General features: G+C 45.6%; 1 protein-coding gene across 2 annotated transcripts in view; it reads left to right on the top strand.

Annotated features, from left to right (window-relative positions):
• Positions 1 to 862: 862 nt before the first annotated feature.
• Positions 863 to 13,756, top strand: part of FCHSD2 (FCH and double SH3 domains 2) — a 123,958-nt gene continuing 111,064 nt past the window's right edge. Inside the window, exons 1-2 of one of the 2 annotated variants that reach the window (XM_032095119.1) lie at positions 863 to 1,040; positions 3,293 to 3,390. In XM_032095119.1, the coding sequence (XP_031951010.1) occupies positions 1,020 to 1,040; positions 3,293 to 3,390 (119 nt within the window). In that variant the 5' untranslated portion in view covers positions 863 to 1,019. The remainder of the gene's footprint in view (positions 1,041 to 3,292; positions 3,391 to 13,756) is intronic. The other variant, XM_032095130.1, reaches the window with a different exon arrangement.

Genomic DNA, 13,756 nt, shown 5'->3' on the forward strand with positions numbered 1-13,756 from the left:
CCCATACACCCCATACACCCCATACACACCCCATACACACCCCATACACACCCCATACACCCCCCATACACACCCCATACACACACCCCATACACACACCCCATACACACACCCCATATACCCCATACACACCCCATACACGCCCTGCACACCCCATACACACCCCACACACCCCATATACCCCATACACCCCATACACCCCATACACACCCCATACACACCCCATACACACCCCATACACACCCCATACACACCCCATACACCCCATATACCCCATACACACCCCCCACACCCCATACACCCCATACACACCCCATACACACCCCATACACACCCCATACACCCCATATACCACATACACACACCCCATACACACCCCATACACCCCATATACCACATACACACACCCCATACACACCCCATACACCCCATATACCCCACACACACCCCCATAGACGCCCCCATCCCCCCCGTGCCCCTCCCCCGGCGCCGCCGCCCCGTGGCGCCCCCTCGCGGCCGCCGCGTGCCGCGCAGCCCCCGCGCGCGCCGGGGGCGTTCCCGCCCCGCCCCTGCCCAATAGCGGCCGCCGGGGGCGGCGCAGGGCCCGGGGCGGCCGCTGGGGGGCGCGCGCGGCCGCCGCGCGACTCTCATGGCGTTGGTTTTTAATTTTTTTATTTTTTTTTTTTTTTCCCCTTCTTCCTTTTATTTTGTTCCCCCCGTCTTTCTCCGAAGTCTCTCGCCGCTCTCCCTCCGCCGCTCCCCAGCTCCGGGACGCTGCTCCGCTGCCCGTGAGGAAGAGGCGGCCTCCCCCCGCCGTCCCTCCCCGCCTCCACCCCTCCCTCCCTCCCCTCCTTCCCCGCTCCTCCCGCCGACCGGGACTCGCCCCGGACTGGCAGGGAGACGGTCGCTGCCCGCTCCTCCTCCTCCTGCTGCTCCTCCTCCTCCTCCTCCCGCAGCGGGGGCCGCATCCTGCTGCCGGAGGGGAGGGAATTGATGTGGATACCCAGCGCAGCACCACCATGCAGCCGCCGCCGAGGAAGGTGAGACCCCCGCCCGGCGCAGGGGGGCTGCGCATGGAGGGCCGGGGGGCCGCTGGGGGTGGTTCTGAAGAGGGTGCGGCGTGGGGTGGGGTGGGTTTGGGGTACGGGGGAGATGTTGGGGTCCGAGGGCGCGGGGAGGGGGGCGCAGGGTGGGCTGTGCGGTGGGGGAGGCTGCGGGAAGAAGGTTTGGAGAGCGAGTGCAAGTGCTGGGAAGGGAGTGGGGGGTGCAGCGGCGAGTTGGGGGCTGGGGGGGCTTCGGCGAGGGTGGCCCTGCAAGGTGGTCGTGAGGGAATGTCGGGGGGGTGTTGGGGACTGGGTACGGATGGCCGGGGTGGCCGTGGGGTGGGATGGGTTGGGTTGGGAGTCAGCTCTGGAAGCAGGACAGGGCATGGATGGGGACGCGCTGGTGAGGATGGAGGTGCAGGGGAGCAGCGCTCGGTCAGGGACCCCATCCCCGCGGAGGCTCTCCAAGGGAAGGGCTGGGAGGCGGTCAGTGGCTGCTGAGGGCTTGGCTGCATGGAGGCGTTGAGGTTGCGCTGCTTTTGGGGTGCTACCATGGGAATTTTGGGGGCTCGTGTGGTGTGTTGGTGCCAGCAGCGAGGGATTGGTGGTTTTGGGGAAGAAGGTCACGTCTGAAGTTGATCCAGGGACGCGGACTATCCCGGCATGTGCCAGGAGCGCACGGGAGCAGGGACAGCCGGAATGGTACAGCATTTTCACACGCGTTCCCATGCGCCATGGGAGCGACCTGCAGATGCACCGGAGGCTCTCCGGTGACCCTGGGATCCGTGGGAATGTGGGAATATGGGGTGCTGCCCATCGGGGGGACTGGTGTGGGAACAGAGGCAAGCGGGAATGGACATTTGGGGAACAGGCCGTGCCCAGTGTGGCTTGTCTGGGTAGGCGGGTTGGTATCTGGGAGACCGGAGCTGCAGCGGGGTCTTGAGCTGGTCCGTGGTGATTTCTGGGTTGGTCATTTTGGGGGTTGTGCGGCATGGTCGGGGTGTGGGGAGTAGGGGAGAGCTGGAGACGATGGAGAGAGAGGCTGCTCCTGTGCAGGCACCAGGGGAAGGAGTTCTGTGGGGTTGAGATCTGTGTCTGTTCCGTGTCGGTGATGCTGTTCGGTTTGGGGTGGTATGGGTGGTAATGGTTTGCGGCCCCAGGGAGATTCCCGCCTTGATGCTGGGATTTCCCCGTGGGGAGAGGAGATTGCAGGGGTTTGCCAGGTGGAGAACTGGGTAATAGTGACCAGGAGAGGAGGGAACACAAACAGAATTCCCTTGTCATGCCCAGAGCTCCCCAGTAGCCCTGGGAGGCAGCTGCAGTGAAAGTCTCTCCTCGGCTCATTCCTGCCTCCCAGCCTCTTGTTTTAGGGGTGGACTCTGCTTTTGTCAAAGAAAACCAATTTAATTTCAATCATTTCAATTTTATTCCGTGTTTGGTGGTTAATTTATTTCACATGTGTGTCGTTGTTTGCCTGTATTACTTCATTAGAGCTTATTTCCATTACCTGGGTTGTGTCGTGTGGGTTTATTTATTTTGAGTTGGGCTTTTTTTATATACAGATAAAACCAAAAATGCTGAAAGTTCACGTTAAAAATAGACACTTTTTCTGCTTAAAGTCAGGGGCATACATGTGATTTTTTTTTTTTGGTGTCATGGTTTTCAGAGTTACAACAGAGAAGCCGATGAGATCCAGGTTTTTTTTTTTTTTGCCTGGCTAGTGAAGAAGAGGGAGCTGGGTGCCCTTTTCCTCTGTGAATTTCACATCCCTCTGCAGTAGCAGTTTGGCATTTCTGTCCTCATGAATGCATAATGTGTTCAGAGATATTGGTGATCATTTTTTAGGCCGATATGTGGATTCCCTGTGATCACTAGAGGGCTTAAATGCCAAGAGCTCTTGTTTTAGAAAAAACAAGAACAAAACAATTCCAAGGTTCCCCCGGCGAAACAAAACCATTCCCGATACCTGTGCCATTAGTGCTGTCTGCCAGTTACCAAGTAGGTTCCCAAAGTATTGGAATTTTAGCTGTGCAGGGCCACCAGGCTCGAAGGAGAACCACACCAGTACTAAAAATGTAAAGCCGACCTTCTGAAGCCTTTTCCAGTTTGTTAGTTTCTTTTCTCATTGAAATGTGACATAAACTACAGGAAATATAAGTGGTCTGTGGCTTTGTTTGTTTTCTTGTTGAAATGTGACATAAATGACACAACGTGTAAGTGGTCCTTGGGTTTGTTTGGTTTTTTTGTAGGTGAAAGTTACACAAGTGCTGAAAAACATTCAGGTTGAGCAAATGACAAAACTTCAGGCCAAGCATCAGGCAGAATGTGATCTACTGGAAGATATCAGGTAAGGCTACAGAAAATGTTACCAAAATTCCTTTAAGGTCCAGTTTTTGGAAGAACATTTGAGTTACAAAATTCAGGAACTGACGATGGAATTTCCTCTTTGGATTTCCTGCTTTTAGGCTGTTAAAGTTTTGACACAGCTGGAAATTATAACTGGAGCTAACACAATGCAAACCATTTTTTCTTGTCTTCAATGGGGGAAATGTTAAAAGAAACTCACAAACAACATACAAAAAGCATTGGTCTTTTCAGCAATATTTCTTCATATAATATACTGAGACTTTGATTTACCAGTTTTAAAAGTCCGCTAAAATTACTGAAATATTTTAAAGCCACTGATGATTTATGTCTCACTAGAGATAGCTTTGAAAAGCACTTTCAGGCAGATTGCATTTTTTACCAGAAAGTTGCAAGAAGATATTTGCATTTATAATTTAAAACTCTGCACGGGTTCAAAACAATAGAGAAAATCCACACGACATCGCTTGGGAGGTTTCATTATTCATTTTACCTAATGTGATTTGTTTCTCTTGAAATTAAAGGTTTGTTTTTAACAAAATATGGTGGGAGTGGGTACCTGGCATTATATGGAGGATTAATCATTCCATTTCAGTATTCCATTTCAATATGCAGCAGTAAGTCCATTGTTGCCCTGCTCTTTCTGGCAGTGGATAGTCCACATGTTAATTATTTAAATGAGATTCCCTGCTTGATATTTGTATATTAAATGCAAGTGTTTGGCTTTGACAGATGAAGTTCTGTTTGTCTCACTATCAGTGTCCTCCATAAATCAGAATGTCAAGGCCTGAACCTTTTCTCCCCCTTGTTTTTTGGGTGTTGAAACACTTTTTTGTATGGGAAAGATCACAGCATTCATTTCCTCAGATTAACATTATTCTGGGGAGTGTGTAACTCGCAAATGCTGGGTAATAAGTAACAGACTGATCCAAGGAATTCTCCCCCCTTAGATGGAAACTTATTTTTAGAGCATCTAGGCTGGGTACTGCTGCTCTAGCCCAGCTTTTGTTAGCACTTGCTATTTTTCAGGAGCTTATGCTCACTGCAGTCTGTATTCTGCTGAAAGATGTTATAAGCCTGTGGATACAAACCCAGGAAAACGTGAAAATGCCGGCTTAAAATGTTTTCCTTTAATGTAATTTAATTTCTGCAGTTAATTAATTTTCTGAATTTTAATGTTGGGGATTAGGAAGCCAAGTTAATGCATTTAATTCACTCCCGTGGTCACTGAGTGTGTTCAGCACTCTGGTTGCAGAATTGCTGCGTGGATTTACAGATTAAACATTCTTTCGGTGTGGGATGATGAGATGGGGTATGACAGCTCCGTGGTGTCAGTGATTTGTTCAAGTATCAGATAAGAGAATCAGAGAGAACCAGGGAATTTGGGGTTAAAAGCATTTGCTGAACAAGCCCTGATCTCGGGGCGTGATGCAGAGGCCTTTGAATTGGGAAGGGGGAAAGCTTTGGGGGCTCCATGGTGTTGGTCAGGGTGTGATGCTCGTGCCTCAAGTTGGGTTATCAACCTCGCCCTAATACCCTGTGTAATTTATGGCTGGATTCAGGATATGCAGCCACCGTGGTTCCGGAGCGTTCCAGAAAGCTGGAACCACACACAGGATCTTTTTGTCTCTGGAAGGAAGGTTTATTTTTATAGTAAACACCCTGCTGTTATCCAAAAGTATGGAACTTTAGCAGAGTGCCATTTGTTTATCAAGACTCAGAAGACTTTGGGTCCTTTGGTAGCATTTTTGAAGCTTTTGGGCACTGCAGGAGCACAACTTTGTACTTGGAATTCCAGCAACTGACATGCTGCAATGGCAACAGGAAACACTGAATCAGGGCTTGCAAACCAGTGATTAAAAATGCATGTTTGAAAAAGTTACTTTATTGTGAATAATTGCTTCATTTGTTGCCACATCAATGCAAGCATTCAAATCATATTTTTTGTATCACTTTGGTTGGGTTTCATGTGTAACTAAAGAGAAGTGATAGGAGGAAAAGATCAGAAAGTTCTCCAGCAGAATACATCTATTGTCTGCTGTATTAGCAGATGATTTTTGGCAGTCTACCAGCCCATAAAGCATGCTTGCAGTTCCAGTAGCTTTGATATCTTTATGCAAAGCTGGGGATTCTTGGTTGGGGTTGAGGTATATGTGTGTAACTACCCTTTTTTTTGCATGGCTTTCGACGCTATGTAAAATTCTAGTATTTATTTTAAAAAAATACCAAATGTCCATTTCAGTGTAAACAAACTGTGTTGTGTTCCTCTGTGGCAGCTCAGTAGCACTAAAGCTGAAGTCTCTTTCAGTGACAAGACTCTAATAAAAAATGTGTTTGAAATGTGTTAGCAAATAGATTTAAAAATACATTTCTGTGTTTATAATCTCTGTTTGGCTCTTTGTGTTACATTTCTTCATGCTCAGTGACTGGGGAATTCAGGGAACAAGTGATTCAGGATGCTTTTAGGGTCTTTGGCTTACTTTTAGGCATGACATGTGTTTATCTTCTGTAGCTCACTAAAGCTATCTCATCCCTTCATGTGGGAGATGTGTGTTGGCATTACCATAAAAAAGATTGTCTCTCTGCCACCGGGATGGAGAAGGAGTTTTCTCCCTGACAGGTAAATGTAGGTTTTGTTGCTGTGATCCAGAAACCCTTCAACATTTGTGGCAAGGAGTCCTTCACTCTGTCCACCCTGGCTGCTGTTAGACAGTGAGTTATCTATTTTTTTTCTGGGCTATGAATGAGTGAATTTATCAGAGGTGTTAGCAAATTAATGTATTTTATTTTGGCTTTAAGATTGACTTACTTGACTGATGGTAGTAACTAAGTCACAGCCAGGGTCTGCAAATGCTCTTGGTTTGCTGGGACACACACAGGGATGCTTTCCTTTTGTGTGTGTACAAGTGCCTGCAGAATTGTAAAGAAGTCTGTATGATCCACATGTTAATTCAACTTGGCATTTCTGTGAGGTATTTATATGCTGCAGACTTTATAAACTCCATTAAGTGATAGTTCCTTTACCTTAAACATTGGGTCCCGCTTTTCCAAAGGCTTGGGGTCTGCTTTTTCCAAAGCACTTGTGATGCCTTTTGAGGTTTTGCTGAGGTATCCTAAAATGTCCTTTTTAAAACTTCTTCACATTTGTGTTTTGCTGGAGAGAATGAAGTCGTGCTTATGTGTCTGTTTTAAGTTCAGTCTGGATGAAGGACATAGGGCCAGGTCCACTGGCCCAACTAATTCTGCTGCAGCGCAGGGTGGGTGAGTTCTGTGGATTGGGGAACTCGCCCACCTGAAATCAAACCTTCCCTGGCTTTTCTCCCAGGTTATTTTGATAAATCCAGTCCCTGGTCCAGTGTGGCATGAGAGGGAGGAGGAGTGATGAGTACCTGAGGAAGGAGAGGGAAGGAAGGGAAAGCTACTCAACAGCAGCCCAGGTCCACATGGGTTTAAAGTCACTATGTAACCCCAGCCTGATGCCCTTGTAGAAGGAACAGCTGCTGCTTTGTGAGTTACAGCTCTGGAAAATTCACCTTATTTGAGTCTTAACTCGTTTTGGCTGTCTGGATGTGTTGGTCTACGTTGCTTCATCCTTTTAAGTCAGTTGAAATGAGATGTAAGGATTGCCTGATTGCTGGCTGAGACAGAGTAACAATACAGTCCTTTCATTTGTTGGATCCTGAATTTAGTTTTTTCAGGGTTTTTTCACATTCACAGTTTAAAAGGAATTGCCAAAATGACAGGCTCACAATCTACTTGTGCTCCTGATGTGGATGAAAACCTATGTACAAATACTTTCTTCTGTTTCCTTCCCTCTTCTGTCCTTGTGGTTTCTGCCTCCTGACTTTTTTTTGTTGATAAAGCTGCATTTCTCTGTGTCATTCGCCTTTCTCCTGCTGCTGCCTTGCCTTTGTGGGGTGTCCTTGTGGGTCCCTTCCAGCTCAGAATGTTCTGTGATTCTGTGGTTTTCTGTCTTCCACCCTCGCCTCCAAAGCTCTGCCTTCTGATGATTCCTTCTCCCTTCCAATTTGTCAATTTCTTCTTTTGTTTTTTTCCTCCCAGGTGCTTCATCTGTTCCTTTTCTTTATCCAATTCTGACGTTGTGAATTTTAATTAGTTCTCAATTTCTGAGATTCTCTCCTATTTAATGTTCAGCAGAGCAACTGAAGGTGTCTTAAGGCAAGTGGGGAGATCTTGGGGCTCTTCCTTACCAATCTGAGCCCTTCCCTGTCTTGGATGCTGTTGCTGGGCTGTCCCTTCTGCAGGTTAGATGTGTGTGAGGGAAGCAGTAATTCCAGGGCAGGATTTGTGTTTCTGTGCCCAGCATGAGGACAGAGAGCTCCTTTGATGCCTCAGCCTGTCATAACAAGCCAGAGCGAGCAGCAGAGATATTTAAAAAAAGAAAGTAAAAGTATGAATGAATTTACATCCGTAGCCAGCCAGTTCCTGCTCGTTTGAACATGTCATTTTCTGTGCTCAGATTATGCTCAGTGGAAGCTTTTGCTGTTGGATATACTTTGTACTCTCTGGTGGACTTTGTGCTCCTGGAATCTGGCTGGCTGTGTTGGCAGGTTCCTGGTAAGGTTTATGGCAGCTGGGGCTGAGTCTGGAGTAGAGATCAGCAGCAGTTCCAGTTTTAAATACAGCAAATCTATAAGATCCCTTAAAAGATGCAGTGTTAGGGAAGAGCCTCGTGGTGCTGTGGAAGGAGGAGCAGATGGAGAAAAAAGCTGTAAAATAACACATATTTATATGTGTGTGTAGCCATATGTATTAGAATTCCCTAAGAGATTCTGAGTAATATTAAGAAATCTCTGCTTTTCCTGCCCCCAGGCACGGTGGTGGTAGTGAGGAGTTTACCTTTCTTCCTGTTCTTTCCAGTCTCCAGTTGCAGGGAATGCAATTTGTTTGGATATTCCTGAACCTGGGCTGCAGAGCATGTTTGCCTCTGGCTAGTGGGTGTCTGATAAAGCCCCTTTTTAAAAAATTCATCTGTCCATGAGGAGGTCCAGCTCTTTTTTCCCTTTATACTGCTGAGAAATGTGTCCTTCCTTTTTCCTTCAAGGTCATTCTCTGCATTCAGCAGATGCAATTCTTGCCTCTGGTGTTTGGGGCTTTATTTAAGTAGGAGCAGAGTGATTTGCTGTGCTTACAGGTTCTGAAACCTGCAACCTGCCGAAGTGGGAAGCAGCAGAAGAATCAGAAAAATTCCCGAAAACAATATGCAAAATGTTATTTTTTTCTGTGTTTTGACTCACACTTGAGGCTTTCCTTTGTGTGACTGGAATATTTATTTCTTTAAAACTTTCCATTTTCTTATGAGCTGATGACATTTCTTTCCTCCTGGGCTGATCTTTCTCACCACTGGTGATTGTTTTGACTTTATTTTTGTACTTTCAATTTTTTTCCCAGGCTCTCTTAATTAGTTGAGGACACACAATTCATTGCTGTAACTCTAAATAGGCAGAAATTTCAGAATTTTTGAGAAAAGTTGGTGCAGTTACTTCTGAGGAATATGCCATGTCAAGATACCACAGAATCTGTGGTCTGGGCACGTTACCTATGATTAGGCAGGGCTTTAATGAGATGCTCACATTCTTGATGGAATTAAAATCTGGTGATGTTTTGACTGGAACTGTTTGAGGGAAGCTTGGAATGTACTTCTAAAAAAGCGGTTGCCTACTGGGTGTGGAAATCCAAGTTCGGAGCAAAAAAAGAAGAGTTTTAGTATAAACGTGGCCACAGTGTAATGATTCAGGCCTGTCTTGGCATAGTGGAATTGAGAAATGGACCACATTCCTTCTCTTTTTTTTTTTATCCCTGACATACAAAAATTAATGGATCTCCTGTTTTAGTATTTCTGAGTACTTTTCAACTGATGAAAGTTGAAGTTCTGCTTTTTTGTAGCAGAACTAATAGTGTACAAAACCCCCAACAAACCACTTCTTGCATCAGAATGAAAATTAATTTTTTTTTCCATTTTTTTTCTCTGAGGTTGCATTTGAATGAGCTTTTTCTTCTTAAAGCAATTCCAACACACGCTCTGGAAGTCTGATTTTTAAGGACTTTCAGGAGAACCTGGGCTTATTCTGCTAAGCTGTGGCTTTAGTGCAAGTTTGTCTTCCAAGACATAACAAGAGGATTTGGGTTCTAAGTACAACAGCTCCTTGCCAAAAGTTGCATTTTCACTTTTGACTCAATGCCCCCTTTTTAAGAACGAAGTCGTCAGTTTGCAGAAAGTCGTGTGGGTTGGATTTCTTTTTCTTCCTGAATTTTATCCGAGCATGGCTTTTCCTGGACCTAACTCATGTTTTTCACCACGATGTTACTTGGCAGAGCTCTGGGAAACCAGCAGCTGCCATGAAGTCCTGTAAAGTTGCCTTTGGTACAGATTTTTATGGGGACAATTGCAATATATATATTAAAATACATGGCACAGGGTAGTTCTAAGGGAACAAAAAGCTCTTCCTTTGATCCACTTGTTCAAACGCAAGCTGCTTCTTGGGTTGTCTTTCTTCATCACATCACTTCCGTGATGAAGGCTTTCCTCACAGTTTTTAATCCCAGCTCTTGCTTGGAAACCCCTGTGTGTAAGGGGAATTGAAGACATGGGGACATCCCACAAAGGTCATGATAAGCTGTGCTGGAAAGAGGAAGTGCATTCTTCCCATTCCAGACACAATTAGTGTGGCCTGGCTTGATTTCCTATGGTGGTGTGTTGTCACAGAGTCATGGAATATCCTCATGGAATGGACCCATCAGGATCATCCAGTCCAACTCCTGGCCCTGCACAAGCACCCCAGAATCTCCCCATGTGTGAGAGTGTTGTCCAAAGGCTTCTTGAAGTCAGGCTTGGTGCTGTCACCATTCCCTGGGGAGCCTGTTCAGTGCCTGACCACCCTCTGGGGGAAGAATCTTTCCCCATATCCAGCCTCAGGCTTTTGTTCTGTGTAGTTTGGTGCCAGAAGGTTTATTTTCCAGGTTTTGCTGCCTTTGCCAGTCTCCCATCAGGAGACCTTGGAAACCTTGTGCCTTCTCAATGCTAGCATCCTGAAAAGTGAGGGGAATGGGATTATCAAATCACGCACCATGTAAATATTCCTTGTAGGGGAGGCAGAGGTAAAAAGGGAGGTTGTGGGTTTGTTTTGTTGGGTTTTTGCCCAGAAAAGGGCCAATGTAACATGGTTATCTTGGCTGCAGAGAACTTGGTGTCCTGACTTTTCTTGTCATTCCCAGCTGGTCCTTGAGATCAGCCTCTCCTGCTCCCAGTGAACTTTTAACCCAACTAATATCTTATCTTAACACGTGGTGATTTCGGTTTTCTGGTGAATGTGCATCTGACTTTTTATTTTTTGTCTTAGTAAAATCAGTGACCTTGTTTAATCATCTTGATTGCTTTCTGCATATGAAAGCACACAGAAAAGGTGTTCTGCATTTATACTTTTAAAAACTGGCTGTTGAAAAATGGCTAAAACCTTACCAAACCCAAGTTGCTCTGGTCAGATATTTGCAGTAAAATGAAACTGGTTTATAATGGCTCAGTGTGGTGCTTTTCTGACTGTTTTTTATAGTAGGTTTTAAAATTTTAATAACATTTTTCCAAAATGCATGGTAGGAATATGTTAAGTTGGGGGCTTGTTATTGACTTTAAGCTTGTAAGTGTTGGGTTGTGTTTATTTATGGAGTTAATGCAATATTTCCAATTAAAACCTGAGGAAAGAGAGTTAAAGTATTGAATTAATGGTTGTAAGGTTTGGGTTGTGTTTATTTAGGAAGCAAATGGAATATTTCCAATTGAAACTTGAGGAAAGAGAGTAAGTAAAAAAAAATCATCTATTGAAATCTAGCTTTTTTTCCCTGTGTGCTACTGTGAGCATGGAGATTCCATTCTCAGACTTTTAAAATTATTCATAACCTTCGGAGACGTTCCTTCTAAGAGCCTTTGGAGTTATTTTAAGTGTTCCTTTCTTTGTGCCACTGTGAGAACAGTTTGGGCCAGTCCCCAGTGGCTCTGGGAAGGTTGTTCACACACTCCTCTCTCCTCTTGCGCCGGCTCCAGCAAACATCCTTTTAATGAGACAGACAAAACGTGCTGGTGTCTAATTTTATGAGAGGAGCTCAGCCATGCAGAAGACTTTCGAAGATTTATGGTGGTAAAGCCACTAAGTATAGTTATTTCTGGCCAGATGCAAGCCAATGTTAGTGGGGAAAATGTTGGCACTTGTGGCCGTGTTTAAATACATGCAGTCCTGAGCATAAATAAGGTTTTTTGGGGGGGGTTCTGCTGTGTTCTGTTTGCATTTTTGAAGGAGAAAAAAAAAGGGAGGAGGCAAGAAACTGAACAAGCCACAATTTTTCTTGAGGGTATGATACTCTGAGATGAGCTCAGATCAGAAGTGCTCTTAAAGATCTTTGAGTATAAGAATGAATCATAGATGTGTAGAATGTTTTTGGGTGGGAGGAGGATGTTAAAACTCATCCAGTGCCGCCCCTGCCATGGGCAGGGACACCTTCCACCATCCCAGGCTACTCCAAGCCCTGTCCAGCCTGGCCTGGGACACTTCCAGGCATCCAGGGGCAGCCACGGCTTCTCTGGGCACCCTGTGCCAGGGCCTCCCCACCCTCCCAGGGAGGAATTTCTTCCCAATATCCCATCCAGCCCTGCCCTCTGGATGGCCCCGTTCTTCCGTTGTGTCAACTGCACTGCTCAGCTTGGCGTCCTCTGCAAACTGGAAATCTCAGAAATCACTTAACTGTATAAAAGGTGGAATTACTTTGCTTTTATTTCAGGGTTTGAGTGTGACAGAGATGGGGGTCTGAAGTTCTTGAAAAATGAAGTAAAATTGACTCCTATTTTTCAGCCTTTCAGCAGGGAGTAAAGTAGTTGTAATCTCTTGACATAATTGAGAATTTCTGTCTTGAGACATTGCCATTTGTTAGGCTGCTGAAATTCTGTTCATGTTTGACCTGAAAATCGTTGTCTTTCCATCCTAAAGCCAGGCAGAGGCAGAAAAGACAGGCTAGATTGCCTTGTGAATTAAAAGGAATATTCAGAAGAGCAATAATAGGCAGTGTTACGGTGTCTTGATTTCTAGCTGCTGCTTTTCATAGTCCTGACATGTTCCCAGCCTGGCTTTAGCCTGTCTTATCTCTAAATATGCTTTGCTCATTTTCAGCTGTGTTGCCAGTGGTGAGAAAGGGCGTAGATGGCAGTGGCTTCCCGTGTAATTTTAATGTGCTTGTTGTTTATGAAGTTTTCTTTCATGTTAATTGATTTTGTGTGATTGTTTCTAATTATCTCTCTGTGATCTGAGCTGGCTGAGTAAGAGGACAAGTAAATATCACTGCCTAGTAACACCTAATTAAGAAAGAGGTCCTGCTTTTGAATTTCCTCTTTGTCTTCTTATTCTTCCCCTGTTCTCAGCTCTGTTCAGCCAAAGCTGAGGAGGGACAGGAGCACTTCACTTACCGGGAAAGGCTGAGGGAACCGGGCTGTTCAGCCTCGCGAACAGACAGCTGAGAGAGAATCTTACCAATGCATACAAATATTTTAAGGCCAGGTGCCAAGAGGACGGGGACAGACTCTTTCCAGTGACAGGACAAGGGGCAATGGGCACAAACTGGAGTGCAGGAAGTTCCACCTGAGTATGAGGAAAAAAACTACTGTGAGGTGACAGAGCCCCTGGAGGAGGCTGCTCAGAGAGGTTCTGCAATCTCCTTCCCTGGGCTTATTCAAAACTGCTCTGGGTGAACCTCCTTTGGCAGGGGGCTTGGACTGGGGGGTCTCCAGAGGTCACTTCCAGCCCCAACCATTCCATGGTTGTATGATTTGGTGAGATTAAGAGAGGACCATCACAAGGATGGGGGTTTTTGGACATGAGTCACAGCAAAGCCCAAACCTTTGGATTTCCATAAATTTATTGAACCAGCTCCTGTGGCATTGGTTTAAGGTGATAAACTTAAGATATTTCACTGTACCAACAATACCAGGATGCTCTTTAAAAGTAGATTTGGCTCCAGGGCACACCTCAAAAGACTGTCTAGTCCAACCCTACAAGGCAAAAGGAGCCTGGATGAAGTTACCTCACATCTGTATCTTGAAAACCTCCACAATGGGGACTCTACCCATCTCTGGGGAGCTTGTTCCAGGGACTGATGCTCTCTTTCTGAAATGTGGGAATTTGGGAGCAAAAAACTCAAGGCTCATTATTTGATTTCCTCTGGATCTTTGAGCAATCTCATCTTTTCTTTCCAGTGAAAAGAACATCAGTTCTCTGTGTAGCAAACATTAGAGTTTTTGGGGTACTTGTATGACTAGTATTTTTGGGATTGTTAGTGGGTGTTGCAGC

This window comes from Corvus moneduloides, chromosome 2 (assembly GCF_009650955.1).
Source record: "Corvus moneduloides isolate bCorMon1 chromosome 2, bCorMon1.pri, whole genome shotgun sequence".
Lineage (NCBI taxonomy): Eukaryota > Metazoa > Chordata > Aves > Passeriformes > Corvidae > Corvus > Corvus moneduloides.